The sequence below is a fragment of the Hippoglossus hippoglossus genome, chromosome 21 (genome assembly GCF_009819705.1).
Source record: "Hippoglossus hippoglossus isolate fHipHip1 chromosome 21, fHipHip1.pri, whole genome shotgun sequence".
Classification (NCBI taxonomy): domain Eukaryota; kingdom Metazoa; phylum Chordata; class Actinopteri; order Pleuronectiformes; family Pleuronectidae; genus Hippoglossus; species Hippoglossus hippoglossus.
Window position 1 is genome coordinate 15,664,418 of NC_047171.1, and position 25,599 is coordinate 15,690,016.

Here is a 25,599-nt window from a genome sequence, read left to right on the forward strand (position 1 = left end):
CCTGACAGCCAGCTGGGACCTCTCTGTGTACCTGTGTTACTCCAGCTTCCTCCGACTGTGAGAGACTCTAAAATGCTCGTAGGCACGGTTATGAGCATCAGAGGTTGTTTGTCTTTGTTTGTTGGGTCCTGTGATACACATGCGTCATGTCCAGGGTGGACCCCGCCTCTCACCCAATGTCAGCTGGGATCGGCTCCGATAAGAGACAATGGATGGATCTATAAATAAATAATTTTGTCTATATGATGTATTCAGATTTCTTGTTTAATTCAACCATAATATTCAACCAAAATATTCCATTTGTGATCAGATATGAAAAAGATCAGCAGCATATAATCACATTTGAGAAGCTTTAACCAACTCCATGTTTCCTTTTTCAGTTAAAAAATATTTGCACATCAATTTTCTCAGCTGAAAGATGGAATCCAAATCAAATGATTATTAATTATTTGGTCTCTGTCACCTTGACCGATGTCTGGGAAAATAAATTGTTTGGTTTGTTAAATAATGAAAAAAGTGAGAATCACAATTATGGAGAACCCAAAGTGAGCAAATCTTCAAAACATTTTTTCTTCTACTTTCGTTTCTTTTATTCTTGTACTCCTCGATATTTATTTTTGTTGTAAAGCACTTTTGTCAACTCTGGTGTTTTAAATGTGCTCTATAAATAAATATAAGTTATAAATTGACTTGTCATAAGTAAAGGTATATGCCCTTTATTTTATTTTATTTTATCTTACTCTTGTACTTCTCTTTTGTATTGTGTAGGACTCTGGTGTGTTTTAAATGTGCTCTATAAAAAAAATTGACTTGTAATAAGTAAAAATATATGGCCGCTTATCTTTTCATTTTATTGTATTTGATTTTATAGCAGTACATTTTATTGTACATCACTTTGTTCACCTCTGGTTTATTTACTCCACAAATAAAGTTGAGTAAGATGTCAAAGTAGTTTCACCTGAATGAAAACAGCAAGTTAATTAATATATTATATATATATATATATATTTATAATATACAGTCTATGATTAAAACACACATTCAGGGTCTGATATGTTTATATTCTACTGAGGAAACAACACGTTGTTTGTGTTATTGTTTTCTCTTCCTCTTCTTCACGTACAGTTGTTTCCATGGGGATGTTTCCTAGGGATGTTTCCTACAGATGTTTCCTACAGATGTTTCCTAGAGATGTTTCCTACATTTGTCTCCTACAGATGTTTCCTAGAGATGTTTCCTACAGATGTCTCCTACAGATGTCTCCTAGAGATGTTTCCTACAGATGTCTCCTACAGATGTGTCCTAATGATGTCTCCTACAGATGTTTCCTACAGATGTGTCCTATCGATGTCTCCTACAGATGTTTCCTAGAGATGTTTCCTACAGATGTCTCCTACAGATGTTTCCTAGAGATGTTTCCTACAGATGTCTCCTACAGATGTGTCCTAAAGATGTCTCCTACAGATGTTTCCTAGACATGTTTCCTACAGATGTGTCCTATCGATGTCTCCTACAGATGTTTCCCCTGCTGAGTGGTGAGCACAATGACAAAAACACTCAGGCGGGACTTACCTGTGAGTGACGTGTCAGAACACCAAATCACATACGTTCCCGCTGACGTACCGGCCAATCAGGAGCGGGTAGGCTGTCCGGCAGCTTGACTGTGAGAGCTGCGGGGCTGAGGAGGAGGATTTTCATGGAGGGAGTTGAATTGTTTCAGTCTGTCATCGTTCAGGTTTGAAAACAAAGCTCCGGTGAAAGTGGCAGAAGAATGAAAACATGTGAAAAAGGTAAGTTTGAGACCCAGCGAGCTGTGAGCTTATCCGCCAATCACATTCAAGCTGAGGGCGAGTTCAGGAAATGACAGCGGACATTTCTCTGTGCGTCAAATCACGTGTTAGCTAAACAAGTAGGAGTTCGATACATACAAAGTGTTGTTTTGTCTGTAATCACGATGAGAACCTGCTTCTACTCTGCCGAAGTGTCCTCGAGCAACAAGCAGCTCGTCCCAGCGGCGGGGGCGTGCAACCCATCATGTGAACCGCCTGTCACTCAGCAGAGGAGGGTTGTTAGTCCGCAACATTTAGTTTGGTTCCAATTCAACAAATAACACAGTCTTATTATTATCTTAGAATATAATTATCTTATATTATGAGAAGCAGTCAGAATTACGTCATGATTGATGCAATGATTAATCGATTAGGTTATTATGTTTGATTAAAAATATCAAATATTTGTCATTTCTAGCTTCTCAAATGTCAAGATCTTTGTTAGTAAACTGAATGAGAGTCTGGCTGATATGGATTTTTAATACTGATATTAAGTAAAAACATTTCCAATCCCAATATATCGGCTTTGTATTAAAAACAAAAGCTATGCGGTAATGATTCTTAATATGTTATAATAAAAACATTATGACAAATACATGTAATTGAATCTTGATTTTTTACAGTTTAACCATAAACCTTATTATGAATAACTCTAAATAAAAATAATATGTAAATACAGCCAAACATGTAGAACTTGAATTAAGATAATAAACTATGTATTTATATAAAGTGTATAAATGCAGATCTTTTCTGTATTTTTATTCTGTAAAATAAAAGTTTTTATATTGGTGCATCTAGGGTCTTAACTAAATATTGTTTGATTTTGAACTGTTGACAGACCAAACAAGAATGTCACCTCTGACCCAGTGGTTTATGGGAAATTATATCAGTTTTTTTTTTCTCTGTCTTATTCTAGGAACAATTGTTGACTGATTATTAGTGTAAATGCACAATAGCACTAAGAAGAGTTCATGTGCCGAGGATGTAATTCAACATGTGATGATATTGTCGTGTTCCTTTCCTCTTTTGGTACAAATCCCATTGACACTGGTATTGATTCTCTGATTAAGGTGCAATATTAATAGTATCGATACATTGGGGATCAAGCAACCTAACATTACTGGAGATCAGGTTATCAGTCAGATATTCATAATTATGTCAACCATGGCTTGGTACTGATCAAGTATCCATTATTGTGATCGTACAATCTGTTTCTTTTAACCATAAGTCTCAGACACTGATCATGTTGTGTTTCCAGATGAACCACACACACACACACACCTGAGTCCTGTGTAAAGATCTGAGGAGTGAGATGATCCCTGAGTCCACAGCTGCAGCTGCGTCTAGGTCCTCAGAGCAGACGTGAGCATCTACCTTACCTTGTTTACTGACAGTGTGTTCCCTTGAATAATTTAGTTTATAATTAACGTCATCTAATTTCATGTTTTTTGCGATTCCCAGTAAGAAATCGCATGATGAGGCTAACTCCTCTGGTGCTGTCAATCATTCCGAGGACGAGTCGGGAAACGAGAATCAACAAAAGAACGTGGTACATGTTTTTGTACTGATGACAGATTATTCAGCTCGCTTACTGTTGTAAGAAGAGCAGCAGTTGAAGAGCAGTAATATTGACAGAGGAGGGAGGTGCACATTGAGTAAAACACACACACAATGCACAATCCCATGATGCAATTAATACGATCTGCATCGTTGTAGATCAAATTTAGAGTTGAAACCTGCCACACCCTTTGATTTGCATTTTAAAAAAGTCGTCATTTCTTTAAAGCCAAAAAGGAAAATATTTATTTTAGCTTCTCCCATGTGAGATTTTTCTGCATTTCTTTCTCACTTGTTGCATTTTCAGAGAAGAAGGAAAAGAGCTCACAAGGGCTCAGAGAATGTCAAACGCAAAAGTGCCAGAGCCGGCTGCAGCAGTGTGGGCAGAGCGAGAGGCCGCCGCGGTAAACGGAGACATGTGGAGAACGTCACCCTGTTCGAGGTTATCACTATGGGCAGGAGTGCCATGCGGGTAGGATAACTTTCCTCTGTAGCCAACAAGGAAGCATACACAGCTACAGTAGATACCTCTGAATATAGACAGCATAAACAGAATTCAGTGTTAACAGCATTACACACTGAAACTTCTCATTCAGTTGCGTGCAAACAACATTTACAGTTATAAAAACAGAAAGTGTCTATACTTGAAAACACCTGAAAAAACCAGCGAGGATAAACTGATAATTATCTATAATGTTTTCAAGACATTAAAGGGGACATATCATGAAAATTCCACTTTGTTAGTGCTTCTACAGGTTAATGTGGGTATCTGGCATGTCTACCAACCCAAAAACTCTGGAAAAAAAACACTTGCGCGTTTTGTTATAGTTCCTCTAAGTCAGAAACGTCATGCTTGAGTGACTGGAATGAGCTTCCTGTGTATTGTGTCGTCACAATACACTGGAAGTCTCCCAACATGGCCTTGGCCCACCCCCCACCTCACCCCCACCCCCCACCCCCCACCCCCCCACACTCGTTACGCCGGGTTTACACCGGACGCAGCGAGGCTGCGAGGCAGCGCAGCGCCGTTCTCAAGCGCGCAGCCGCCTGGCTGTTCACACGGGACGAGCATTTCTCCGCGCTGGTCAGCCCGCGATTCTGCTTTCTCCGCTTGTTGTTGTACCCGTTGAATGTCGGGGTTCGGGGGTAAATGATGGTCTTCATAGCCCCCCCCCCACCCCTCTCTTTCTCTCTCTGTCTGTCTGCTTGTGTGCTTGTAGTGGATGGGCAGAGGGACAGAGACATTTAATTATGTGATTGGGAAAATTAAAACTCCAGGACAACAGAAGGGGAATACAAAGTATGGGATGCATAGTTGATAATTTATATCATATAAAATATGTAATTTATATCCTTTAAAATCATGGGGGGAGGGGGGAGCTGGCTCATTAGCATTTAAAGGAACAGGCACTCAAAACAGGTCACTCTGTGGAGGGCTGTTTTAGACAGGGTAAAAAGGGTGCTGTTTTAAATGATCCTTGTGGTATTTTGACCAAAGTATGTTACAGACATTTCATTAAGACCCCAAGGAACCATATCAACTTGTGGGGATGCTATGTCCCCTTTAACATAAACGCACTGTTGTGTGAAACAGGCGGTGATAGACGACTGGATTAAGGCTTATGTGACGGACAGAGACTCGTCTCTCCTCGATCTCATCAGCTTCTTCATCCAGTGCTGTGGATGCAAAGGTGAACACACACACAAACACACACACACACACACACAGGCAGAACACACAGATTCATGTCTTTGTTTCCCTTCTGTCTTCATCAGGTGTGGTCACAGCAGAGATGTGTCAGAGCAGAGAGGACAGTGATGTGATGAGTAAGATGGTGGAGGAGCTGGACGAGGTGCGACGTCTTGAATCTGCCCTAACGACGTCTTGAATCCCTCAGTTACGACACTCTGAACTGAAACTGTGTGACTGTGTGCGTCTCAGGTGGCGAGTCTGCAGTATAAAAAGTTTCTGGCCTTTCCGTGGATCCTCACAGTGACGTGGCCCATGGACACAGTCAGTGCAACACAACTCCTTTCTGCACTTTTTCTCTTCCCCATCCTTCACATTAGGAAGTTAAAGAAAACAATTGAGATTATTGAGTGATTCACTTCTCGAACTTACAAAGTGGTTTCCTCCCTATTTCCCCCCTCCTCTCTGCTGTAGGACAGTGTGGAGTATCCCCTCACACAGTCAGGTCCGTACGGTCGCTGGTTCCACTCCGAGTTCTGTGACTTCGTGTCGGTGCTGGTGGCTCAGTGTCAGCACAGCGTCATCTTCGACAGTTACCTGATGAACACGCTGATCTCGCTGCTCACGGAGCTGTCGAACTCTTACATACGGGCCTTCAGACACACCTGTACGCTCGCAGGTGAGGATCAGGGAAGATCAGACACACACACACACACACACACACACACACACACACACACACACACACACACACACACACACACACACACACACACACACACACACACACAGGTATTGAGTAAACCAATCTGTTCTCTTGCTTTCTCTAATAAGCGGTGAAGCTGTTGAGTGCTCTGGTGGGCGTGGCTCTGAGCCTGCGTGTCGGGATTGAAAACAGTCAGAAACTGTACAAGGTGCCGAAGACAAAGACCACGCGTCAGAAACTCACTCCGCAGCTGGAGAGAATACAGAAGAAGATCGCAGAGGTGAGACATGTCACCCTGGGCCTGGCTGGGAAGAGGAGAATGTAGAAGATTTTAAACTTAGCTCTGTGTCACGTCTTTCCTTCCTCCAGCTGCAGGGGAAGAGGGTGGAGATAGAGAGCATGATGGACATCGTCTTTAAAGGGGTTTTTCTCAAGAGATATCGGTAAATTAACTTCACTGAGTACGCTGGTCGTAGCTGAGCGTTTAATGTGCATCATCATCACTATTGAGTCAGCGTGTGTGTCTGTTTGTGTGTGTGTGTGTGTGTTTCCGTGCAGCGATGTGCTTCCAGAAATTCGCTCTATCTGTGTGGAGGAGTTGGGTTTGTGGATGAAGCTCTACAGTTCTGAATTCCTGAACGACACCTACCTCAAATACATGGGCTGGATGATGTACGACAAAGTAAATAACAGCAAAGTCACAATATTTTTTAATCTTGTCCAATATAATGATTAGAAATGTTAGAAAACAAGCTATTCCCTGTGTTTATAAACCGAATGTGCTGATGTGCATATCATCTTTCTGTCTTTTAGATACCAGATGTGCGTCTCAAGTGTGTGTTAGGTTTGCAGGGTTTGTTTGGGGATCCTCTGCTTCTCCCCAAACTTGACCTGTTCACCAGCCGCTTCAAGGTAACCGAACCTGCTTAAAGCTGCATCAATGAACCATAGCCACTAGGGGGGAGTAAAACATTTTAAAAAAGTATTAAAACATCTGCCTCTTTTCATTCAATTTATATCATTCTACAAGTTTCTTAACTTTTTTAGTTACCAAAATAGGCCACAAAGTCTAAAGAGCTCCAGAGATGGGTGATAAATCTGTGTTTTTGACACTACAAGCAACACAAGTTACATGTTCATGTTTGTATACAGTCCATGGACTCTATCAGAAACTTTGATGAATGAGGGTTAAACATAAATATGTGTGGTGTTTACTGTTTGTGCTTTAGGAGCGGATGATCTCCATGACGCTGGATAAGGACAATGAAGTGTCAGTACAGACCATGAAGCTGCTGCTTCTCATCTCCAGGTCAGTCACCAACATGTTTGTTGTTCTTATCCTTTATTTTCCATCCATCCTACATGTTTTTACCGCTATTTGCATAACTTGCAATAATTTTGCAGAACATGTGATGATGTGCTGAGTCCAGACGACTACAAGCAGCTGCTCCAGTTCGTTTACTCCTCACAGCGACCTCTAGCAGCCGCCGCAGGGGAGCTGCTCTACTTGAGGTGAGTTGAACCTGAGAAGAAAATAAAACAAAACAAAACAAACAAAAAACAGATAATTCATGTTTACCTGGATATTGTTGGTTCCTCTCAGGCTTCTCAGCTCTGGAGCTCATACGTCTGATTCCCAGGATGAAATAAATGAGGAGGAGGCACGTAAACTCCAAACTTCTGCCAGACTGAAGTCTCTGCTGCAGTTTCACCAGGAGTCTGAGGTGAAATCTGTCGGCTCTTTAAGGGTTTCAGTTTATTTTCACATCATGATGTTGTGTGTTTTTTTATGCACCATGTTCCCAGACATGAACTAACGTGTGTGTGTGTATGTGTGTGTGTGTGTGTGTGTGTGTGTGTGTGTGTGTGTGTGTGTGTGTGTGTGTGTGTGTGTGTGTGTGTGTGTGTGTGTGTGTGTGTGTGTGTGTGTGTGTGTGTGTGTGCAGCTGCACAAACACGTAGTGTACCTGGTGGACAGCCTGTGGGACTGTGGCGGAGCTCTGCTGAAGGACTGGGCTGCACTCACGTCCATACTGCTGCAGGAACCGTCCTCACACGGTCCAGGTGAGAAAATGTGTGTTTGTCAATGTGTGTGTGGTTCTGTGTCAGTGGTAGAACAGGCAATGATACGTTTTTTTATTTATTATGGATAACGATTGGTCATCTGAGAAGATTTCTTAAAACCCATTGATGACCAGTGTCATCACCTAACCCACTACAGTATATAGTGATTAGTGAGAGCAGCCATACATCTAAATACCTTATTCTTGTCGACAGGATGTTTTGTAGAATAATGATGTTCTACAGAATGAAATGTATTTTGTCCTTGTTTTCTCTCCATGTGATTTTAAGAGCACTTTTATTATTGTTTGAAATTCAACATCTTTTATTTTAATTTTTAATTGGTTATTATTGCTTATTATTAATATGTTGTGTGTATTTTATCGCAGCCAACTTTACCATATATTGACTGTGTGTGTATGCAGGTCTTACACTGGCAGAACAAGCACTGCTCGTAGAGATCCTGGTGGCGTCGGTGCGTCAGGCCTCAGAGGGACCAGCCCTGGCCGGCAGAAGTGGAGCAAAGAAGGTCAGTGAGGGAAAATATAAAAAATTTGAAACAAATCAGGAATTAAATTTTACTTGTGAAATTTGCTTTGGACTGAGGCATCTATAAAATCAACAAGTATACTGTGGTATATTAAAATTCCAGGCATTGAACGCCAGAGAAAAGAAGATTCAGATCGATGACTGCACTAAACTCACCGAACATCTCCTCACTGTTCTCCCAAAGCTACTGAATAAGGTTTTTATTCCTCACATAGTTGTGACATTTTATTTAGTGGAGAAGATTCTTCTCTCTGTACGTTACACTATCATGTCTGTTGTGTGATGTCGTTTGTGACCAGTTTTCAAGTAGCTCAGACGTCGTGGCCTCCCTGTTGAGGATTCCTCAGTTCTTCATCCCTGAGTGTCCTGAGGCTGAAAACACACAGGTCTGCATTTCAGGACATTCAACTTACACAAACATGAACAATGTCTCAGAACGTCACAGTCTGCAGATTCTAAAACCAACTGTTTCTGTTCTCGTCTTCCACCTCAGGCGGTTTCCAGCCTGATGGCAGAGCTGGGAGCTGTGTTGGACTTCCACTCGAGCCCCGCTGTTGTGGAGGCAGCGGCTCGCACGTACCTGAGTCTGTGTGGAGAGGAGACGTCCTGTGGCTCTGTGGCGCGGGACGCCAGAGACTCTCTGGTCCAGACCTGGGTGGACAAACTGACAGTTCTGCTGGAGGACTCATTGCAGGTGGTAGGCCTCAAATCCTTCAAACAGGATTTAAGCGGGAAAATCCATCTTCTGTGTAATTTCGTACATCTAAGATCACAGTTGACGGTTGATGTTTGGCAGCCAACACACCAACAGTCAACTCCCTTTTACTGGCAAAGAACAATGAGCCTGGGTTAAGAAAACAACTCATTACTTCCTGTTTATCTGTTTCAGGGCGACTGTTTCTCTGCTGATGAGGAGAAAACTGGAGACATTTTATCCACACTGAGGAAACTCAGAGCTTTCCACAAGTAAGATCTGAATGAAGTGTGAGCCTCTGATGTCCTGGTCCTGATCCTGGTCTGAGAGTGATGAGCATATGTTTGTGCTGTATCTGCTTCTCTCTGTGTCGCTGTAGCTGCCACGACCTCTCTCGGTGGAGTCTGTTCCAGCTGCTCTCTCCTCTCCTGTCAGCGGGAGGAGCTCCACCCGAGGTACCATCACTGCCCTCTGAACCGTGAATTGAACCTCCCTGGATTTATCTATTTATCCTTTCGTTTATATTTTCTTTATTGTCTCTTCCCTGGTGTCTGAAGGTGCTGCTGGAGGTTCTGCAGTGTCTGTGTTTCATCATGATCTGGTCCCTCAACGTGAGCAGTGGAACTCTGACATCCAGAGTGAGTTACATCGGATTTGATATGTGTAGTTAGTGTAAACGTGAAAGGTAAAGATATAAAATGATGATGTTTTTGTACATAAATGAAAAACCATTAAATAGAATATATCTATTGCACAAAAACCTTTTTTTATATATCTATTTAATTACTGGGTTTAAGGTTTCTTTGTAAGAATACGGAAGAGTTTTAGGTTCAGTCACAAGATTGCACAGTTTCAGCTTCTCTTTTAGTTTCCTTTTTGAAAACAACACAATGCATGTGTGTGTGTGTGTATATTTAAGGAGAAGGCTGTGGCCCAGAGGCTCCAGCTGCGCCTGTTTTGTGAGCGGAGTCATCGCTGTCTCTCTCACTCCGACCACAGCGTCCGACATCAGGTGGGCAGCAGCCGTCAGGTGTCGGTTTTTGGCACCGTTTCCTCTTTTATTTGAGCATTTTCCAATCGTTCTGTCATTTCTCTGTTTTTAGGCTTTCCTGGGTGTGTGTGACGTCCTGGTGGCTCATTCCTACCAGACCCATGTGTGGGATCCCACCTCCTTCGGTCCGCTGCTCCACACGCCCAGTCCCAAACTGCAGAGGGCGCTGTCGACCTTTGTATGCATGCACGTCTTTGTTGGCCCAGACTGTGACAGTCAGAGCAGAGGTGAGACTGTTTCCTCCACCTTCACTGTGCGGGAGTTTGACAGGAGAGGGATGTTTTCACATTCATCTCTGTGCTCACAATAAATCAGCACATGAGAATTATTTTGTGACAAATACTTTGGTTCATTCAGTAGTTTATACAAATGTGATAGATCCTGGATTTATTTTAAATCAATGCCTGAGAAGTAGATGCAGCAGTAACATGTTATTTTACAGGTTCTGTATTTTCCACCTGAAATTTTTTCGTTTTAAACTTTAAATTAAGATATTACCAAGATAAAAATGTGGTTATAATTATAAGGGAAATGGCAAAAATGTAAGTTTCTACAGTTTTTAAGGACTTTAAAATACATTTGTTTATTTTAGTTGTAGATATATTAAAAATAGTGCATAGACTCATACAAATATCCTTATATTTTATGACTTTGAACTACCATTCATTATAGATAGGTTTGATAATCAGTAAACAATAATTACATTGACATTAATGCTGCATGTAGGTTGAAATTCTTAATGTTGGTCTTTCAAACTGATGAGATCAGACCTGTAAAACAAGATGTAGCACATTTGTGGAAGCAAATTTTTTTGAAATTTAGAAAGTTATAAGTAAAGTTTCAAGAAAACTAGGTGGAAAATATAGAATATAGAACCAATATGTAACTACAACTTTATTGTAATGTAACTTAAACAAAGTAATTGAATTAAATTTCTTGCCAGATAGGGCACTTTTCATCACTCTCACTAATTTTCCAGAGAATAATTCATGGATCCTGATGAAAAGAATCAGTTGGACTGTGATCTATGTGGAATTGAGCGCAGATCCAAATAAAAAGACAGATCGAGTGAATTTAATTGTGGTTTGACGAGGGGACTGTTGGGCCTTGGCTCGACTGTGCGCCTTCTAGTTTTACATTTTATGCATTTGAAACATTAAAGTTCCAGGACTTCTACAAAACTGAGAATAGGTTTTATTTCCTCTGTAAACTTTTCAGATAAAAGTTTCTGCTTCATATTTGTGTGTTTGACAAACTTGCGTTCAGGCAGCGTCTGAGGACACCCAGGAGAAAACGAGGTGGTGTACATGCCCAGTAGATGGCACTCTCACTCTGCCCGAGCGTCCTCCTGCTGCTCAGAGGACGCCTCGGTTCAGAGCGCGGTAACAACATGCAGATATTAAATGCACGGCCACGCGTTTGGCTTAATAACTCACTGCAGAGCTGCCTGCCGACTGCAAATGGGGCCTGATTTGCAACCTGACCTGACAATTGACCCTAAATTACAAAGGAAAACCTGTTAATACCTTCAGACTGAAACAGGGCCCACTAATTTGTATGAAAGGATGTTCGACTTTGTTATGCAAAGTGATGCAGCTTGTAAATTGATGAGGACAGTATGCTCCTGTGTGATCTAAAATGAGGAAAACAAGATTGACATGTTGGAAATACATACGGGGTGTTCTCTTTGTGAAGTCCTGCAGGTAAACCCAGGAATTCATTCAACGGCTCGACTGTGTAACGAAAACATTTCTTTATTAACTTTCATGAGGGCTTCTACTTCCAGAAACATATTGCATCCAAATACGGGAGAGTCCGCAGAAGTCAATAAATGTCCTGGTGGGAATTTCTTAAATGTTCAACCAAATACAATACAGGATTATTGGTTTTTGAACATGTAATAAAAAGTCGTGGTTTTATTGGATTTGCCTGGTAACAGTTTTGTTGTATAGACAGTGTTTTCGATTAGTTGCTGGATCAGAGATCACTCGAAGGGCAAGGGCACTGAGTTAAATCATAAAATCAGGGCAATCTTTTTCCGTGAGAAAATTCCATTAACTCTGGCTCACCTCCGCGTCTGTTTTATTAGCCCTGCGAAAGATTGAAGCCACATGGTGTCACAACCATAACTCTACTCTTATGTTATCTTTGATTTCCACCTGCTAAAGCCATTGTCCCGAAACAAACTGAAACACTCTTTCCCTCTTGTGCTTTGTTCTTTTCCTTTCTGTTATATGATTTCTCATGATTAATCACTCCTCTTACTTCACCCCCTCCTCCTCTCCTCCCCCCCCCCCCGCTCTCCACCACTTCACATCCGACCGCACACTTCCCCTCCCGTCTGGCTCCGTCAGTCAGCGAAGGCTCCGAGGTGGAGAGGCTGGAGGACCTTCACAGACGGAGAAATCTGCTGGCGGCCTTCTGCAAACTGATAGTGCACGGGGTGCTGGAGATGAGCACGGCAGCTGAGGTCTTCATGTATTACACGAAGGTAAAGGGCAACTGCCTAAAGGGATAGTTCAACAGTTTGGGGAAAGGCCCTAAACAAGGGGAAACAGTCGGTATGACTCGGTCCAAAGGTGAAAAGATCTGACCCTCAGCACCTCTGAAGTTTGTCTCCTGGACCCAAACAGCCAATAAACTTACTGAACACATGCTCAAGTGTCCTTATATCGTTCCATTGTGCAACCGTGCATCTATGTTGGGTTTAAACACACCACAAAGTTTGCTAGGATGTGTTTGAACAGGGTTATGTGCCAGAGTGTTTCTTGTTCTGGGGAAACTCCAGAACGTCTCTGCACTTGACCAAGAAATAGTCGGACATGTAGTCCAACTTCCTGTAAAACTATAAATATTTGCTTTAACAATTTGTGTTGTTTATGGATTACACCAATGTGATACAAAGTGTTAGTCAGTGAGGTTAGGTGATCACACAGTGTCCACTCTAAAGTAAGATAACTAGTTTTTTCTTTAATGCTTACATGCCCAATAACTTTCTCAAATAGTTTTTTCTCTCTCTTTCTTCCCTCAGTATTATAACGACTTTGGAGACATCATCAAGGAGACCATGTACAGGGCCAGACAGACGGATAAGATAGAGAGTTCTCGCACACTAGTCCTCTGCTTGCAACAGGTAAGGTCACTTCATATGCATCCAAAAATTATTATCGTTAACCATTCACAAGCAGAAAGATGCTGATGTGGGGTTTTTTCTGCGCTCCTCAGCTGTTTGTGCGACTTAAAAAGGAGCAGGAGAGCGGTGGCAGGGCTCAAGCAGGAGTCCAGACCTTCACCAGCATCAAGGAGCTGGCCAGGCGCTTCGCCCTCACCTTCGGGGACCCCGTCAAGTTTCGGGAGTGCGTCGTCATGATGCACAGGTGAGCGCAGGTTCTCACGATCTGGAGTCAGTATTTGCAGGTTTTTGTGCCTCAACGTCTTTGTCTTTGTGTTGATTAATTCAGGACGGGGATCGAGTTTGTGTTCCAAGAGTTTAACCAGACCCCAGAGACACCGACGCCACCGCTCCTCTCGTACCTGACCATCCTCAGCGAGTTCTCCAGCAAACTGCTCAAACCAGACAAGAAGACGGTGTAAGTGCTGCACTTCCAAACAGTGCATTTGAAATCTCATAAACATGGCGTTTTCTGATGACTGTTTTTGTCTTTGCAGGTTCATGTACCTGCAGAAACACACAGCGGAGCTTTTCATAAACCTCAGAGACGAGTGCTGGCAGCCGCTCGTCTACTATCGTGCTTCCCTACTGACTGCAGCTGAGGGGGAGGATGCTGTGTCCTATGTCAGCTCTGACAGGAAGCCCTGCCCGCCCAATCGCTCTCCCTTCTCCAAACAGAAACTAGAAGGTACTGCACCAAACAGAACAGAGTTACATCATATTGTTTACGAGCTACGTCACGTGTGCATCTTTTTGTTTCTCAGGAAGTAAGTCTCCCTGCCTGTTCAGCCCTGTCGACTCCAAAGTTAGCAAAGGTCACAGATCTAAATTCAGTCCAAGGTGAGGCCGACGATGATTTCTCACATTCTGATTTATATTTGAACAAAAATAAAATCCTCCTCATCTCACTCATATTAATGATAGTAAACTCCTCAGTCATCAGGAGAAAACAACAGACGTGGATCCCTTTTCTCTTCCACTGGAACCTGCTGCACGAGATCTGAACCCAGAGGGGTTCGTCCTCAGCTCCAGCAACGAGGCGGAGGACGACACTGTGGAGATCGAACTTTGAATTCGAGGAGGTTGAGGAACATCGGCGAGTTTCTTTTGTTTCTTTTTTTGTTCAGACGTCCAGACCGGCCAGCATCCAAAGTTCCCAAACGTCTCGTACATCATGTTTTTTAAGAGGAGACCAGCTTTAAGGATTAATGTGGTGATATTCTGTCTTCAAAGCCCCAAAACAGACCAATGAATTGGTAAATGGACTCTATTTATAAGGAGCTTTTCTAGTCTTATGGACCACTCAAAAAGCTTTACAGTAAAAATCCCATTTGCACATTCACGCAGCGCTTCAGGGGCAATTAGGGGCTCATTATTTGTCCAACTTCAGAATGCAGACTGGAGAAGCTGGGGATTGAACCACTGCTCTCTGGTTAGTGGACAACCCTCTGTCTCCTGAGTCACAGCCAATTCAAATGACTGTTGTCTGTGTAGCCCAAAAATTATCTTTAGAGCTTTTATATCTTTGCCATTGTGTTGTTATGTCACCTAGAAAGTATTGAAAACACATCAATAGTCTCACATGTTCCCTAACTACCATAAACATGGGAAATCCCACTGTCGTCCTGTGATAAATATTCTGTAGAACTCCAAATGTGCAATAACCCGACCCTGAAAGTAGGCCCTGGATAATTGAATCATGTTCAAGTAACATTTGTTAAGCATTTAGGTGCTCAGCTGTTATAGAGAACAAGTTGCCCTATTAAAAATCATGTATTATAAGATAAGATTAACCTTTATTGATCCTCCGTAGAGAAAATTCCCAAATGACACAGCAGCAACAAGGAAGTAGCAGCACAAGCGGAGAATATAGTGAAATACTACATATACATATATACTCAAAAATGTGCAATATAAGGATGAAGGTTGAGATCCATGTTTAACGAATCCAGTGGGTGTAAATGTGTTTGGGTCTGTTAGGAGGGAAGTGGGAACGTTTTGAGAGGCGCTAAAACATTGTTGGTTTTAGTCTTTTTATATTTATGGTATTTATTGAAAAGCTTTACTCTTAATAATAAATAAGGCCAAGTACAAGTTGAATTTAACATTTTGCAGTTTGACTTGAGAAGCAGCTTTTATCTGTGTGTACAGATTTTCCTTTATCGCTTCACATGTCGATTATATGTGAAAGTTACTGGTGCCACCAAGTGATTTATTTGTTCATTTGGATCAAACTCAGGTCCATGATTGGTCTTTGTTTATTATCTGGGGTTGGTTAAGAATTATGCCTCTACTACCTGTCACTTTATTATTGCTCCTTATAGGAAACGCTGGGTTGAAGTTACCTTAAAACTACCTATGTATTGTAAAGTAAAATAAATGAAAGAAGACATTTTACAAAGTGAGAAATGTTTGAAAGCTTTTCATTTCCCTTTTCTTCCATCTTTACACTTGTCTCCAGCAGCAGCAGATTCTGTTTGGGGACAGAATCTTCTGGAGATGTAACAGTGAACATACAACAACCAGTTTTTACTACATTAATCAAATAAAACTTCAGACTCTGTTTTCTCAACTCTTCCATTAACCAAGGCTTTATTATTAATTTAAAGAAAAACAAAACATTTTAAAAGTGGTTTCCTTTTGTCCTGTCAAAGTACAAACTCAGTACTTTAAAACATAGAAAAAAGAATCTGTCTAAAACATTCGTCCAAATCATTTACAACACAGCAAGCACCAGATACATATTTACAGTTATTTATAAATTCATCTATAATAATTTAAAACCCCATCTCACACATACAGTAAGTCATAGTAAATACAGAGCTGTACAACATACAGTGTGTTTGGCCGTCTGAACGACGTTTTTGTGTGTGTATGTGTGTGTGTGTGTGTGTGTGTGTGTGTGTGCGCAGCGGGCTCGGTGGCGGCTTGTTCACCTCAAATGAACCATGAATGAATTGACAGCCTCATAGAAAACATTCAGTTATTATCACTGGAATGTAAAAATTTGCCGATGACTGCAGATGATGATTATTTAAAAGCCTGAATCAGATTCCGGACCGTCCAGTGTGTAAAGAGGGGGAAGTAGCTCGTGTGAAAACATAATGCAGGTGTTCAGATAAAACGTCACTCGCTCCAAACATTACTGGTACAAAACTTTACATGCAACTTTTCCTGTTTTTTACGGAGACATATTCTGCTCATATTCAGGTTCATGATTTTAATTTGGGTTAATACTTGTTCACATGCTCTAATGTTCAGAAAACACATCCTCATACTGTCCACTGCTGCAGCTCCTCTTTTCAGCCTCTGTCTGTTTGAGCTCCCGTCTCTTTAAGGCCTCCCTCCCAATAAAGCCCAGTCTGCTCTGATTGACCGGCTGGTTCTGCTGGGATCGGTCAACAACTTCCGGGTCATTATCGAAATGTCGGCCTCTGTTCTTGTTTTTTTTGGGGCTGACATCACAATTTCCTGGAAGTATCAGGTGAGGGGGTAGAGCGTTCGTCCTCTAACCAGAAGGTCGGTGGTTCGATCCCAGTCTTCCCCACCCGCATTCCGAAATGTCCTTGGGAAAGACACTGAACCCCAAATTGCCCCTCATAGAAGGAAAGGTGCTACCCATAGATACACTGTATGAATGTGAATGGGTGAATGGCAATAAACTGTACTGTAAAGCACTTTGAGTGGTGATCAGGACTAGAAAAACTCTATATAAATACAGACCATTTAACATTCAGTACTGACGAGGTGTTTCAGGAGCTGTGGGGTAGAAGAGCTCCCTTTACAGCGGCCTTTAGACTTTTTAACTTTTACATTCACTAAAAACCCTTTTCAGGGTCTGCCAAACGGGTGCTGGACTTATTAATTATTATTTATTCCTCTGTGGAGATCATGTGTTTCTTCGTTCACAGCATATCGACACCAGCGTCAGCACGTGTCACCAAAAGCTCTCAAATCTTTCCGCCTTTGCAAGTTGACATCTTCTACGCGCTCTTTTTCATCCTGAGATATTTGAATTCTTTTAGTTTCTTTTTTTCAGTTTTGCGTCCGTCACGTGTTAAGAGACGTTCCCTATGCTCTCACTGAATCTGATAATCTCCTGCTGTATTCTCACATGAGCTCGGACATTATCCAGAATTTTCACTAAGGGGGGAAATATCATTTCAGGGGAATATCCAGAGCTCAGTGTTAGTCTGAAAGCAGCTTAACTCACTAGAGGAGATTAAAAAACTGAAAACATGGGGTCTCCTTTAAAACGCGAGGAGGCATCAAACATCTAGAACGTGCTGCTCGTTGCATCATGAACTCAACTGTGTTTTTTTAAATAACAGGTGAGAATAATAAAACATCTGGTACAGTATTATGAAGAACGGCCACTTCACATCTCCTCTTAATCCCACGTGTCTGTTCCTGCAGCAGATCTGACCTCCTCCACCAGTGCTCCGACTGTGTCCTCTGTTTTTGCTCTGTTTTGTAAGCGTGTCCTTGTGAGCGGAGTGAGCGTAACCTGCACATCTCTGGGCCTGATGTTAATCCGCCGCTGTTTGAGACCCACTTCTGGAAGCTCGGGTCGCTTCCGCAGGGCGTGAGAAAACGCTCCCGGGATCGAGGGTCATTCGACGTCATCGTCATACTCGTACTCGTCCAGGTCCAGGTTGCAGTGTGGACTGGGAATCTCGAAGAAGTGTCTCTTTGTCAGACCCAGCTCCGTGGAGATGTGCTGCCCTAGAGGGCTCAGCGGGTTATCATACCTGAACACACACACACACACACACACGGAGAAAAAGATCAGCCACAGACCACGTTAAACTGAATAAAACAACAGTCTCACTTGAACACTGCAGCAGGCTTTACCCGCTGTAATCATTCTCTCGGTTCATACTGACCACTGGATAAAAATCCCTTCCTCTCTTTTTTTCATGTGTAAGTACCAGGGATTAAATCCAGAGCTCAGTCTGTAGCGAAATCTGTGCCAAAGTTGATGTGAAGTTCACATGAAGCTTCAACTGTACGAGCAGCACAAATCAAAAGAGAGAGTTTGAGTCATTTTAATAAAAATAAATCCCTCTTTGAGTTACCATCTCTCTGCAGCCCAGTAAGAAAAATCTGTCTGTGGAGACATAACGAACGGAAACAAAATACCCACTTGATTTGTCAAACTCTGATTTACTTCACATGAATGACAGAACACTGCCTGTGTTTCTCATTTCTTCTCATGTTGTACCGGTCGGTATGAACTGAGGGAATAATTACAGCAAACAAAAACCTTTCCCATGTACATATAGAGATGTCAGTGTTGTTTTAAGACTCAACATAATTTAATACATGTTGACTTTCAAACAAAGACGCTGATAGGATCATTAAAACACATTCAAGAGTTCTCTTTACTCTGGTGAATGTATTAAAGGAAACACATGTTAAAGGAATAGTTGGACATTTGGGAAATTTGCTTGTTTATTTTATTGCAGAGTTAGATGAGAAGAATGTGACGCTACAACCACTGGCTAGTTAGCTTAGCAAAACAACAGGAAATGTTTTTGTCCAAATTAAAACCCATGAATTAATGTTACTTGTAATTTAAAAGCCCTCTGGAGTTTGTTCATGGACGAATCTACTCAACATGTTTGATTTACAGTAACATAACTTTATATTTTACTTTACTTTTAAAGTGCTGATGTTGGACTTTCACGTATTTCATTTATTCCTAAATACAATGAACGATTTAAAATTTTACATTTTAAATCTGGATTAATAATATTTTCAGTGCTTTATGTTCATTCAAGGACTTTAAATGAAAAAGGCACAAAATAAGTTGGAATAAAGGCTAAACAGACAGAAATTGTGTATATTATGTACTTATCTCTTACTTACTTACATATGTATTTATATTATATTACCTATTTTTATTTCAATTTTTTACGTTTCACATGCTCTCTTCTCTGTGAATCTCCCTGATCGTGGGATAAACAGTTTCTTATCTTATAAATGTCTATGATTATATTTAATATCTTACATTAGTCAGTTGCATTTTTTTGTATTAATTCTGAAATAAAAAATGTACAAACGGCAACTGTTCTACAATTACATTTTAAGTGATTATGACAAAAGATTTGTCTTATTTTTTTTTTTTAAGGTGATAATTTCATTATAAAACTATATTTTTTACCTTCTGACAAGCTACTGGTGGTAGCTTCATTTTTTTCTCTGATGATCTCTTGGTGAGAAAGTGGGAGATGAATTATGTGAAGTTCCTAAAACGTCAAACTATTCCTTTAAACAGACGGGAGCTCTTAAGCAAACCAGTTGTTGCTTTAGAGAAAGGACGGAGGGGCACCACATGACAGGCATGGACGGAGATGGTGCAGTAGTGGAGAAGAGGGAGGATAAAAACACAAGTGGTCCGGGTCAGACACAGACTCCCGCACACACATACGATACTGAGCTGACTGATAAAACGACTCTCTGCTGTCAGCAGTACGGCTCAGACTGGGGGGGTGTGGGTTTGGAGTGGGTTAAGGATCAAACTCGTCCCAGAGAAAAGGGAGAGAGGTGGAGAACACTTAGTCCCTGCTGGTTACTCTGAGAGTCTTACCTGCTCTGGGTAGCAGCCTGTCTTTAGAAGTCAGTGGTGCTCCTAAAAGAGCCACACAACACGCCTGTCAACAGCCTCATTCCTCACAGGGGATCCACTACTGGATCCTCACTCTTAGAAATGAGACCATCCAAACTCTGATGGTCTGATAAACAATGGAATCTACTTAAGTTACTTAAAAAAATGTGTGAGGATTATTATCTGTGCGTAAATTAACTTTGTACTTAAACATCACAGACCTATGAAAATCCAGACCTAGCTTTATCAAAATGTCTTTTCACACCTGATAATCATTTGAGATATGTCCTGCAGCACTGATAACCATAATACATATTTGTATTTATGATAGCTAACACTATAACTACAAATTAAAAAATGATCTTTGCTTAAAGTGAAGGGGACACAATAATTTAGTCAAAAATTCAACACTGTTCTTCTTTGATCATATGAATATATATTATGAAAATAGTAAACTAAAACCACCAAGTATTGCTTCAGGTCACCTACTATTCATTGTGACCAATTGTATATATTTTTTACAATCACTTCAAAACGTGCATCAGAGGTTGTGTGCACATCCATGTTTTCTGTTGTGCATCATCGAGCTGTCTTAAATCAAACAGTTTTAGGTCCTAAGAAAGTATATAGATTTTATTGGGGAGTTGAAGACAGTTCAGATTTTCACTTTCATCTTTCAATTATTGTTCCGACAGTCAGATTAAATCGTGCCCCGGTTTGTAGCAGCAGCCGCATTCGAGAAGATTCAGACTTACACATCGTTGCACTGATCGTTGGCTGCCTCCTCTGCCACCAGGATGTCGTACTCCTCTGCAGCGTATTTCTCCCAGTCTGTTATCTCCTGTCCGTCTGTTTCCACCTCCTTAAACACACGACAAATTACATCATCAACTTCACTTCACAAATCTTTTTCACATCTGGCGACGTCCTATCAGGGTTGAACCTTCTACTTACCCTTATAGCAGAGAACGGGTCCCTCTGCTCGTGGTCCAGGTATTTCTCGATGTTGAAGAAAGTGTCGAAGAAGATGTGGGACAACTTGCACCTCTTAAGGTCCCGCAGCGTGATCTTACCTGGACAGGGTAGAGTAAGTCACTTTTGTCAGCTTCCCGAATACAATCATCATCATTTATGTATGTAAATCATTAAACTATTTCAGACTTTTTCCGTCTGGCTGTTCCATCCAATCTTAAGAGCAAAATCATAGTCCCTGCATGTCCGCAGAGGTCTGTGTGGGTCCTTGACACAGTATTTGTCAGGTTGGCGCAGGAGAGGGTCTGTCTCATCAAACTACGAAGCAATATGGTCACAGTATTTGAAGCTACTGCGGAGACCTATGATCGCTTTCATGATTCACGATTGTTTAATTATTCATTCATCTGTCAGTCATTTTTCCGATTAACTAAATCATCTGTGACAGGATATCAAGTTATTAGAAATTGTTTATTTTGCTAAAAGTTTAAAAATACTCAAATTTATTCAAATGAGAGATGTGAATCAGAAAACTTTTCAGATGTATGAAGCAGAGTGTTTGAAATTTATGACATGTAATTATTAACTGCTAATCGAAACAGTCAGATCACAAATAACTGACAAAATAGTTTAGACCTGTGTAAAACATTTGACTATAAAAAGTCTGATTTTACACAATATACGGACTTCGACAGCAATATCCTTCTCATTCTTTCAAATGCAACCCAAGAGTTCAGCCTAATGTGTTTATGTTGCCATTTAGTTATTACAAAATTCACTTGCCTAACAGTAACACAACAATGTGCTTTCAAACTGATGTACAAAATCCTCTCCAAACCGACCATAACTTGCTCTGCGACGTCTGAAATGAAGTGATGTAACTGTGATATCTTTGTAGCAGCCAAACATCCTAGTTTCGACTTTTGAAAGAGCAGAAAAGAGACTTGTGCTTGATGAGAGAATAAAGTTGTGCGTCCCTCGACGGTGGCATTTTAGACACCCTCTAGTTTGTTTATGAAAATGCCATCAGACTCTTCTGATCTGCATATTATGTCTTGCTCCTTGTCATCAAATGTAACATCTTCAAATTCCACATGCCCCAAATCTCGTGGAGGACGTCTAATTAAATGGGACATTTTAACAGACTTTCAAATCGGTTGTAAATGTGAGGGTTGTTTTGTTTGGAAGTTACGCAACCATTGAGGAAAACATCAGTAGAGAAGTTGTTACATCTCATATTACATGTTATATTACACAGCTGCACCCCCGCCGCTCACCCACAAGGTCGACTTAGGGTCACATTCCTGCTGCGCCTATCAATACTAAATATGCCCTTAACATTGACCAGTGTCTTCTTCGTGTCCTATTGGTAAAGCTAAGTGCTGAGGGGAATTTGTTGACAGTGAAGAGGACACGAGCAGCTGGCAACAGGCAGTCCAGACCAGTGTCTCCGCTTCTCAACTATGTATAACTGCTCCCTCAGCTAACGGTCAATGACCTGGCCTAAACGTTTTGAACGTGTGTCTGTCATGTCCGGACTCGGTGCGTGAACTTCTGAGAGTGTGTATAAAAGTAAAAAAGGCTCCAACCTTCGACCTCAGGCTTGACAAGGTCGAGCATTTGGCAGAGGCAGTCCTCGAAGGGAAGGGGCTCAATCGCCATGGTCTCCAGCTTCTGACACTGCTCCTCGTAGAAGTACTCCAGCTCGTACATGCTGAGCACCCCGTCCCCGTCCAGGTCCATGCAGCGGAACCAGTACTCTATACTGGACGCAGATAAAAGGGAAAGGAGCAGCAGGCAGTGGTGCGGGTTAGACATAAAAGCTGTAAAGCAACAGGAGGACGTAATTGGTGGAGAAAAAGGCGGTTTCACAACCCCACATTCTGACTTGTAATTGTCGGAAAAGCACAGGTGTTAGTAATAACATTAATGATTCAAACGTCCCTGTACGCCATGACAGTTTGACAGTGAGTGAGTTCACATAGCAACACATCAGAACGTCGAACTGCAGCAGCAAAACACAATTCAGTCATCGTGGATTTGATCTTTTACATCTGTGCTTTTCCTACAGTACCCGGTTAAAATATCCACATTAAAAGCAGTCTGTAGAGACCTGATAGTTGACTCTGTAGCGAGCAGTAAATTACATTTTCTGGATATTCATGAATCGCAGTCATTTCGTCTCACCACCTCTAGTTTTAGTGTCCCCTGTCTGTAATTTCCACATCCTCAATAAGTGTATTGCAGCAGAAGGAAAGTTGAAATTCTATGGAAATGTTGGTTATATGTAGCATATCTTTCACGCTCAGAATTTTGACACTAAAATAAAACGTTGGGCCGCATACGTAAAGCGCTTTGTAGTAAAAGGGAGTGATTTGGGATGCAGCGTGTGTCTTCATACCTGGTGTCGGTCTTCTTGTCTTCCTCAGAGATGAGGAACCAGACGAAATCGGCATAACTCAGCCTGCCCTCCTTATGCACCCGTCTGTCCCTGAATGAATAAAACCCATGATTAAAAACCAGCAATGGAACGAAAACATGCTCAAAACTATTTCTGCTACTTTTAATGAGCGTCATTTAAACTCAGGATATGTTCGACTTGCCTTGTTACTGTTCCTGAGAATATTCTTTCAATCATCTTATGCGACATGGCTGAAAAAAAGAGGAAAAAGATTAGTTCAAAACATCATCGTTTCTCTCTTTAGACAAAAGCGCTCTCAGTTAATGTACATTTTTTTTTCACAACACATGTAATCCATTCCCACAGACAGTAAATCCAGACTCGATAGTACAGCTCTTTCTTTCTTATATCTTGACAATACTATAAATCCTCCAGTCATAATTTTGACCATATAGTGGAAGAAATTGTTCCAGACATGGCGTCATTGGAGCAGAGTATACTATATGCTGCTCCCTCATTGATCTTGTGTCTCATTTCCCCTGCCTCACTCACAGGCCATCAACCGAGAGCATGTGTTGTGAAGTGCGAGGGGAAGAAGCGTCGAGTATTTTGTGCGTTTTCATGTGAGCAGTAAACCTGGACAAAAAAATACCATTTACTAATACTTTTTATTGTTTAATATAGTTTTGAACTATTGACTGTTCCCAAAGGTGGCAGAAAGGTTAGAGGAAAATTACTTTATTGTGCTCGGACAAGGTTCCGTACACATTCTGCTTCTATTCAGCTTCAGTCCTCATATAAAGAGATTCTTATAAGATCATCGTGACTTTTGACAATTGAAATTTAATCAATTCATTTTTGAGTCCAAATGCCAAGTAGTTAAATCTGAAGAAATTCCCTAAAGGCAGACCTGTTCAAGAGGCCAAAAACATGTTTTGTGAGGCCAGCCAAATCGAATCAGTTAAACCAAGTAAATATTTGTTCCAAATTCTCTCGATGTGTTCTTAATATAAAGCATTTTCAAGGGAAAAGGGATTTGTGAGGTCACAGTGATCTTGACCTCTTACTCACGACAACAAAAATATAATAATTTCATCTTTGAATCCAGCTGAACACTGGAGGCGTAAAGAAATTCTACAATCATATTTGTAAATATTTGATTCCAGTCTGGTGTAAATATCTTGGTGAAAGTCAGGTGTGTTCATTCACCTTGGTCGTTGTGTCGTGCCAGGTCCTTCTGGTCTATGTAGAGGTCATGGTCTGAGTCTAGCTCCCAGAATTTGCAGTAGATAACGTAGAAATGTTCATAGGAGAAAAACTCTGTCAGCTGGTTCACGTCTTCTTCCTGCTCCAGCAACATCACATTCTGGCACAGTACAAAAAAGTAAATGTTTTTACTTACTTTTAATTTATTAATTATGGGTACAATTATTAAACAGACTGGCCTTTTAAATACCCCTCAAAGGTTAAAGACGACTTCTACACTACTCTCGCTTATTGTATCATACTAACACTGTGATATATTTAGTCTTTCAGTTTTACCTCCAAATAAAGTGGTTTGGATAATCTGGCTAAACAGTTTAAAACCAGTTTTATTTTAGACAAAAAACAAGGTTCAGCATAGAAGTAAGTATCAGGACTCAAATTATTATAAGTGCAACTAAAGAACAGTGTTTATATAGAATGTCTGAATTAAGTTTTAAAACCTACAGACATCTTTAGTGAAATACTTTAAAATGCATTTTAGTACAAATAGAAAAAAAAAAATGGGACAAAGCATGAAAAGGTCATTTACCTGAAGAAAGTTACTTTTCCTGAGCTCATGAGCTGATATTTTTCCAGTCCATGACCGGTTCACATTGTAAAATATCCTCTGAATCACCTGAAAAAAAAAGTAGACAGTTATCATGTGCAATAACCCATAAACAAATCTTATTCATTGCAATCTGGTTTGAATGATTCACTAGCTGCAGTATTTTTAGTACGGCAGCATACCGTGGTAATGTATCGTGAGTGAAAGTCCGGTGCGTCCTTTAGAAAAGCCAGGCCTGCATGAGTGTTCACCACATCCTGGAAATATAAAGTAAAGTTAGCTCCCTTTTATTTCTACTGCACATCTGCTTCAATTCCAAAACATACCTCACAAAACTAATGAACACAAATGCAAAAATAACAACTCTGTGACATGCTGATCGACAATTACAAATACATATGTTCAGCTGAACACTGCAGTTACACTTACAGATGAGTTACATGGAAAACCACATCTGTCTTTCTTTTTTTGCGAGGCAGAACACATGACATTCA

At 41.0% G+C, this 25,599-nt stretch overlaps 2 protein-coding genes across 7 annotated transcripts in view; one reads left to right on the forward strand and one right to left on the reverse strand.

Annotated features, from left to right (window-relative positions):
* Nucleotides 1–1,644: 1,644 nt before the first annotated feature.
* si:ch211-269e2.1 (cohesin subunit SA-2) lies at nt 1,645–15,189 on the forward strand. Of its 4 annotated transcripts, none has more exons than XM_034573430.1 (32): nt 1,645–1,790; nt 3,088–3,191; nt 3,291–3,378; nt 3,694–3,858; nt 4,981–5,077; nt 5,163–5,239; nt 5,329–5,400; nt 5,551–5,755; nt 5,911–6,062; nt 6,152–6,225; nt 6,341–6,464; nt 6,596–6,694; nt 7,012–7,091; nt 7,187–7,294; nt 7,386–7,506; nt 7,729–7,858; nt 8,269–8,372; nt 8,496–8,588; nt 8,692–8,778; nt 8,886–9,089; nt 9,282–9,358; nt 9,466–9,541; nt 9,644–9,724; nt 10,006–10,098; nt 10,190–10,364; nt 12,492–12,628; nt 13,169–13,270; nt 13,363–13,514; nt 13,599–13,727; nt 13,807–13,997; nt 14,074–14,149; nt 14,246–15,189. In XM_034573430.1, the coding sequence occupies exons 2-32, from the start codon at nt 3,142–3,144 to the stop codon at nt 14,379–14,381; spliced, it is 3,555 nt and encodes a 1,184-aa protein (XP_034429321.1). In that variant the 5' UTR covers nt 1,645–1,790; nt 3,088–3,141; the 3' UTR covers nt 14,382–15,189. The 4 variants fall into 4 exon arrangements, with proteins under 4 accessions (XP_034429321.1, XP_034429319.1, XP_034429320.1 ...); XM_034573428.1 differs by having other exon boundaries at nt 3,088–3,189; nt 3,271–3,378; nt 7,729–7,846; XM_034573429.1 differs by having other exon boundaries at nt 3,088–3,189; nt 3,271–3,378; nt 7,729–7,846; nt 8,886–9,086.
* Nucleotides 15,190–17,620: 2,431 nt separating this feature from the next.
* The window catches only part of ppp2r3b (protein phosphatase 2, regulatory subunit B'', beta), a 34,484-nt gene continuing 26,505 nt past the window's right edge, over nt 17,621–25,599 (reverse strand). For all 3 annotated transcript variants that reach the window (XM_034573433.1, XM_034573432.1, XM_034573434.1), the window contains 9 exons: nt 25,288–25,362; nt 25,088–25,174; nt 24,502–24,658; nt 23,495–23,543; nt 23,293–23,382; nt 22,481–22,656; nt 20,874–20,992; nt 20,675–20,781; nt 17,621–18,060 (listed from right to left, as the gene is read on the reverse strand). In XM_034573433.1, coding sequence (XP_034429324.1) covers nt 17,922–18,060; nt 20,675–20,781; nt 20,874–20,992; nt 22,481–22,656; nt 23,293–23,382; nt 23,495–23,543; nt 24,502–24,658; nt 25,088–25,174; nt 25,288–25,362 — 999 coding nt within the window. In that variant the 3' untranslated portion in view covers nt 17,621–17,921. The remainder of the gene's footprint in view (nt 18,061–20,674; nt 20,782–20,873; nt 20,993–22,480; nt 22,657–23,292; nt 23,383–23,494; nt 23,544–24,501; nt 24,659–25,087; nt 25,175–25,287; nt 25,363–25,599) is intronic.

What these genes read in the sequence shown, in the direction of transcription:
- si:ch211-269e2.1 (XM_034573428.1), top strand. Translation starts at nt 3,142, where the DNA reads ATGATCCCTGAGTCCACAGCTGCAGCTGCGTCTAGGTCCTCAGAGCAG. An exon ending in AGAATCAACAAAAGAACGTG is followed by an intron (nt 3,379 to 3,693) that starts GTACATGTTTTT and finishes TTGCATTTTCAG; the next exon opens with AGAAGAAGGAAAAGAGCTCA. An exon ending in TCTTCATGTATTACACGAAG is followed by an intron (nt 12,629 to 13,168) that starts GTAAAGGGCAAC and finishes TTCTTCCCTCAG; the next exon opens with TATTATAACGACTTTGGAGA.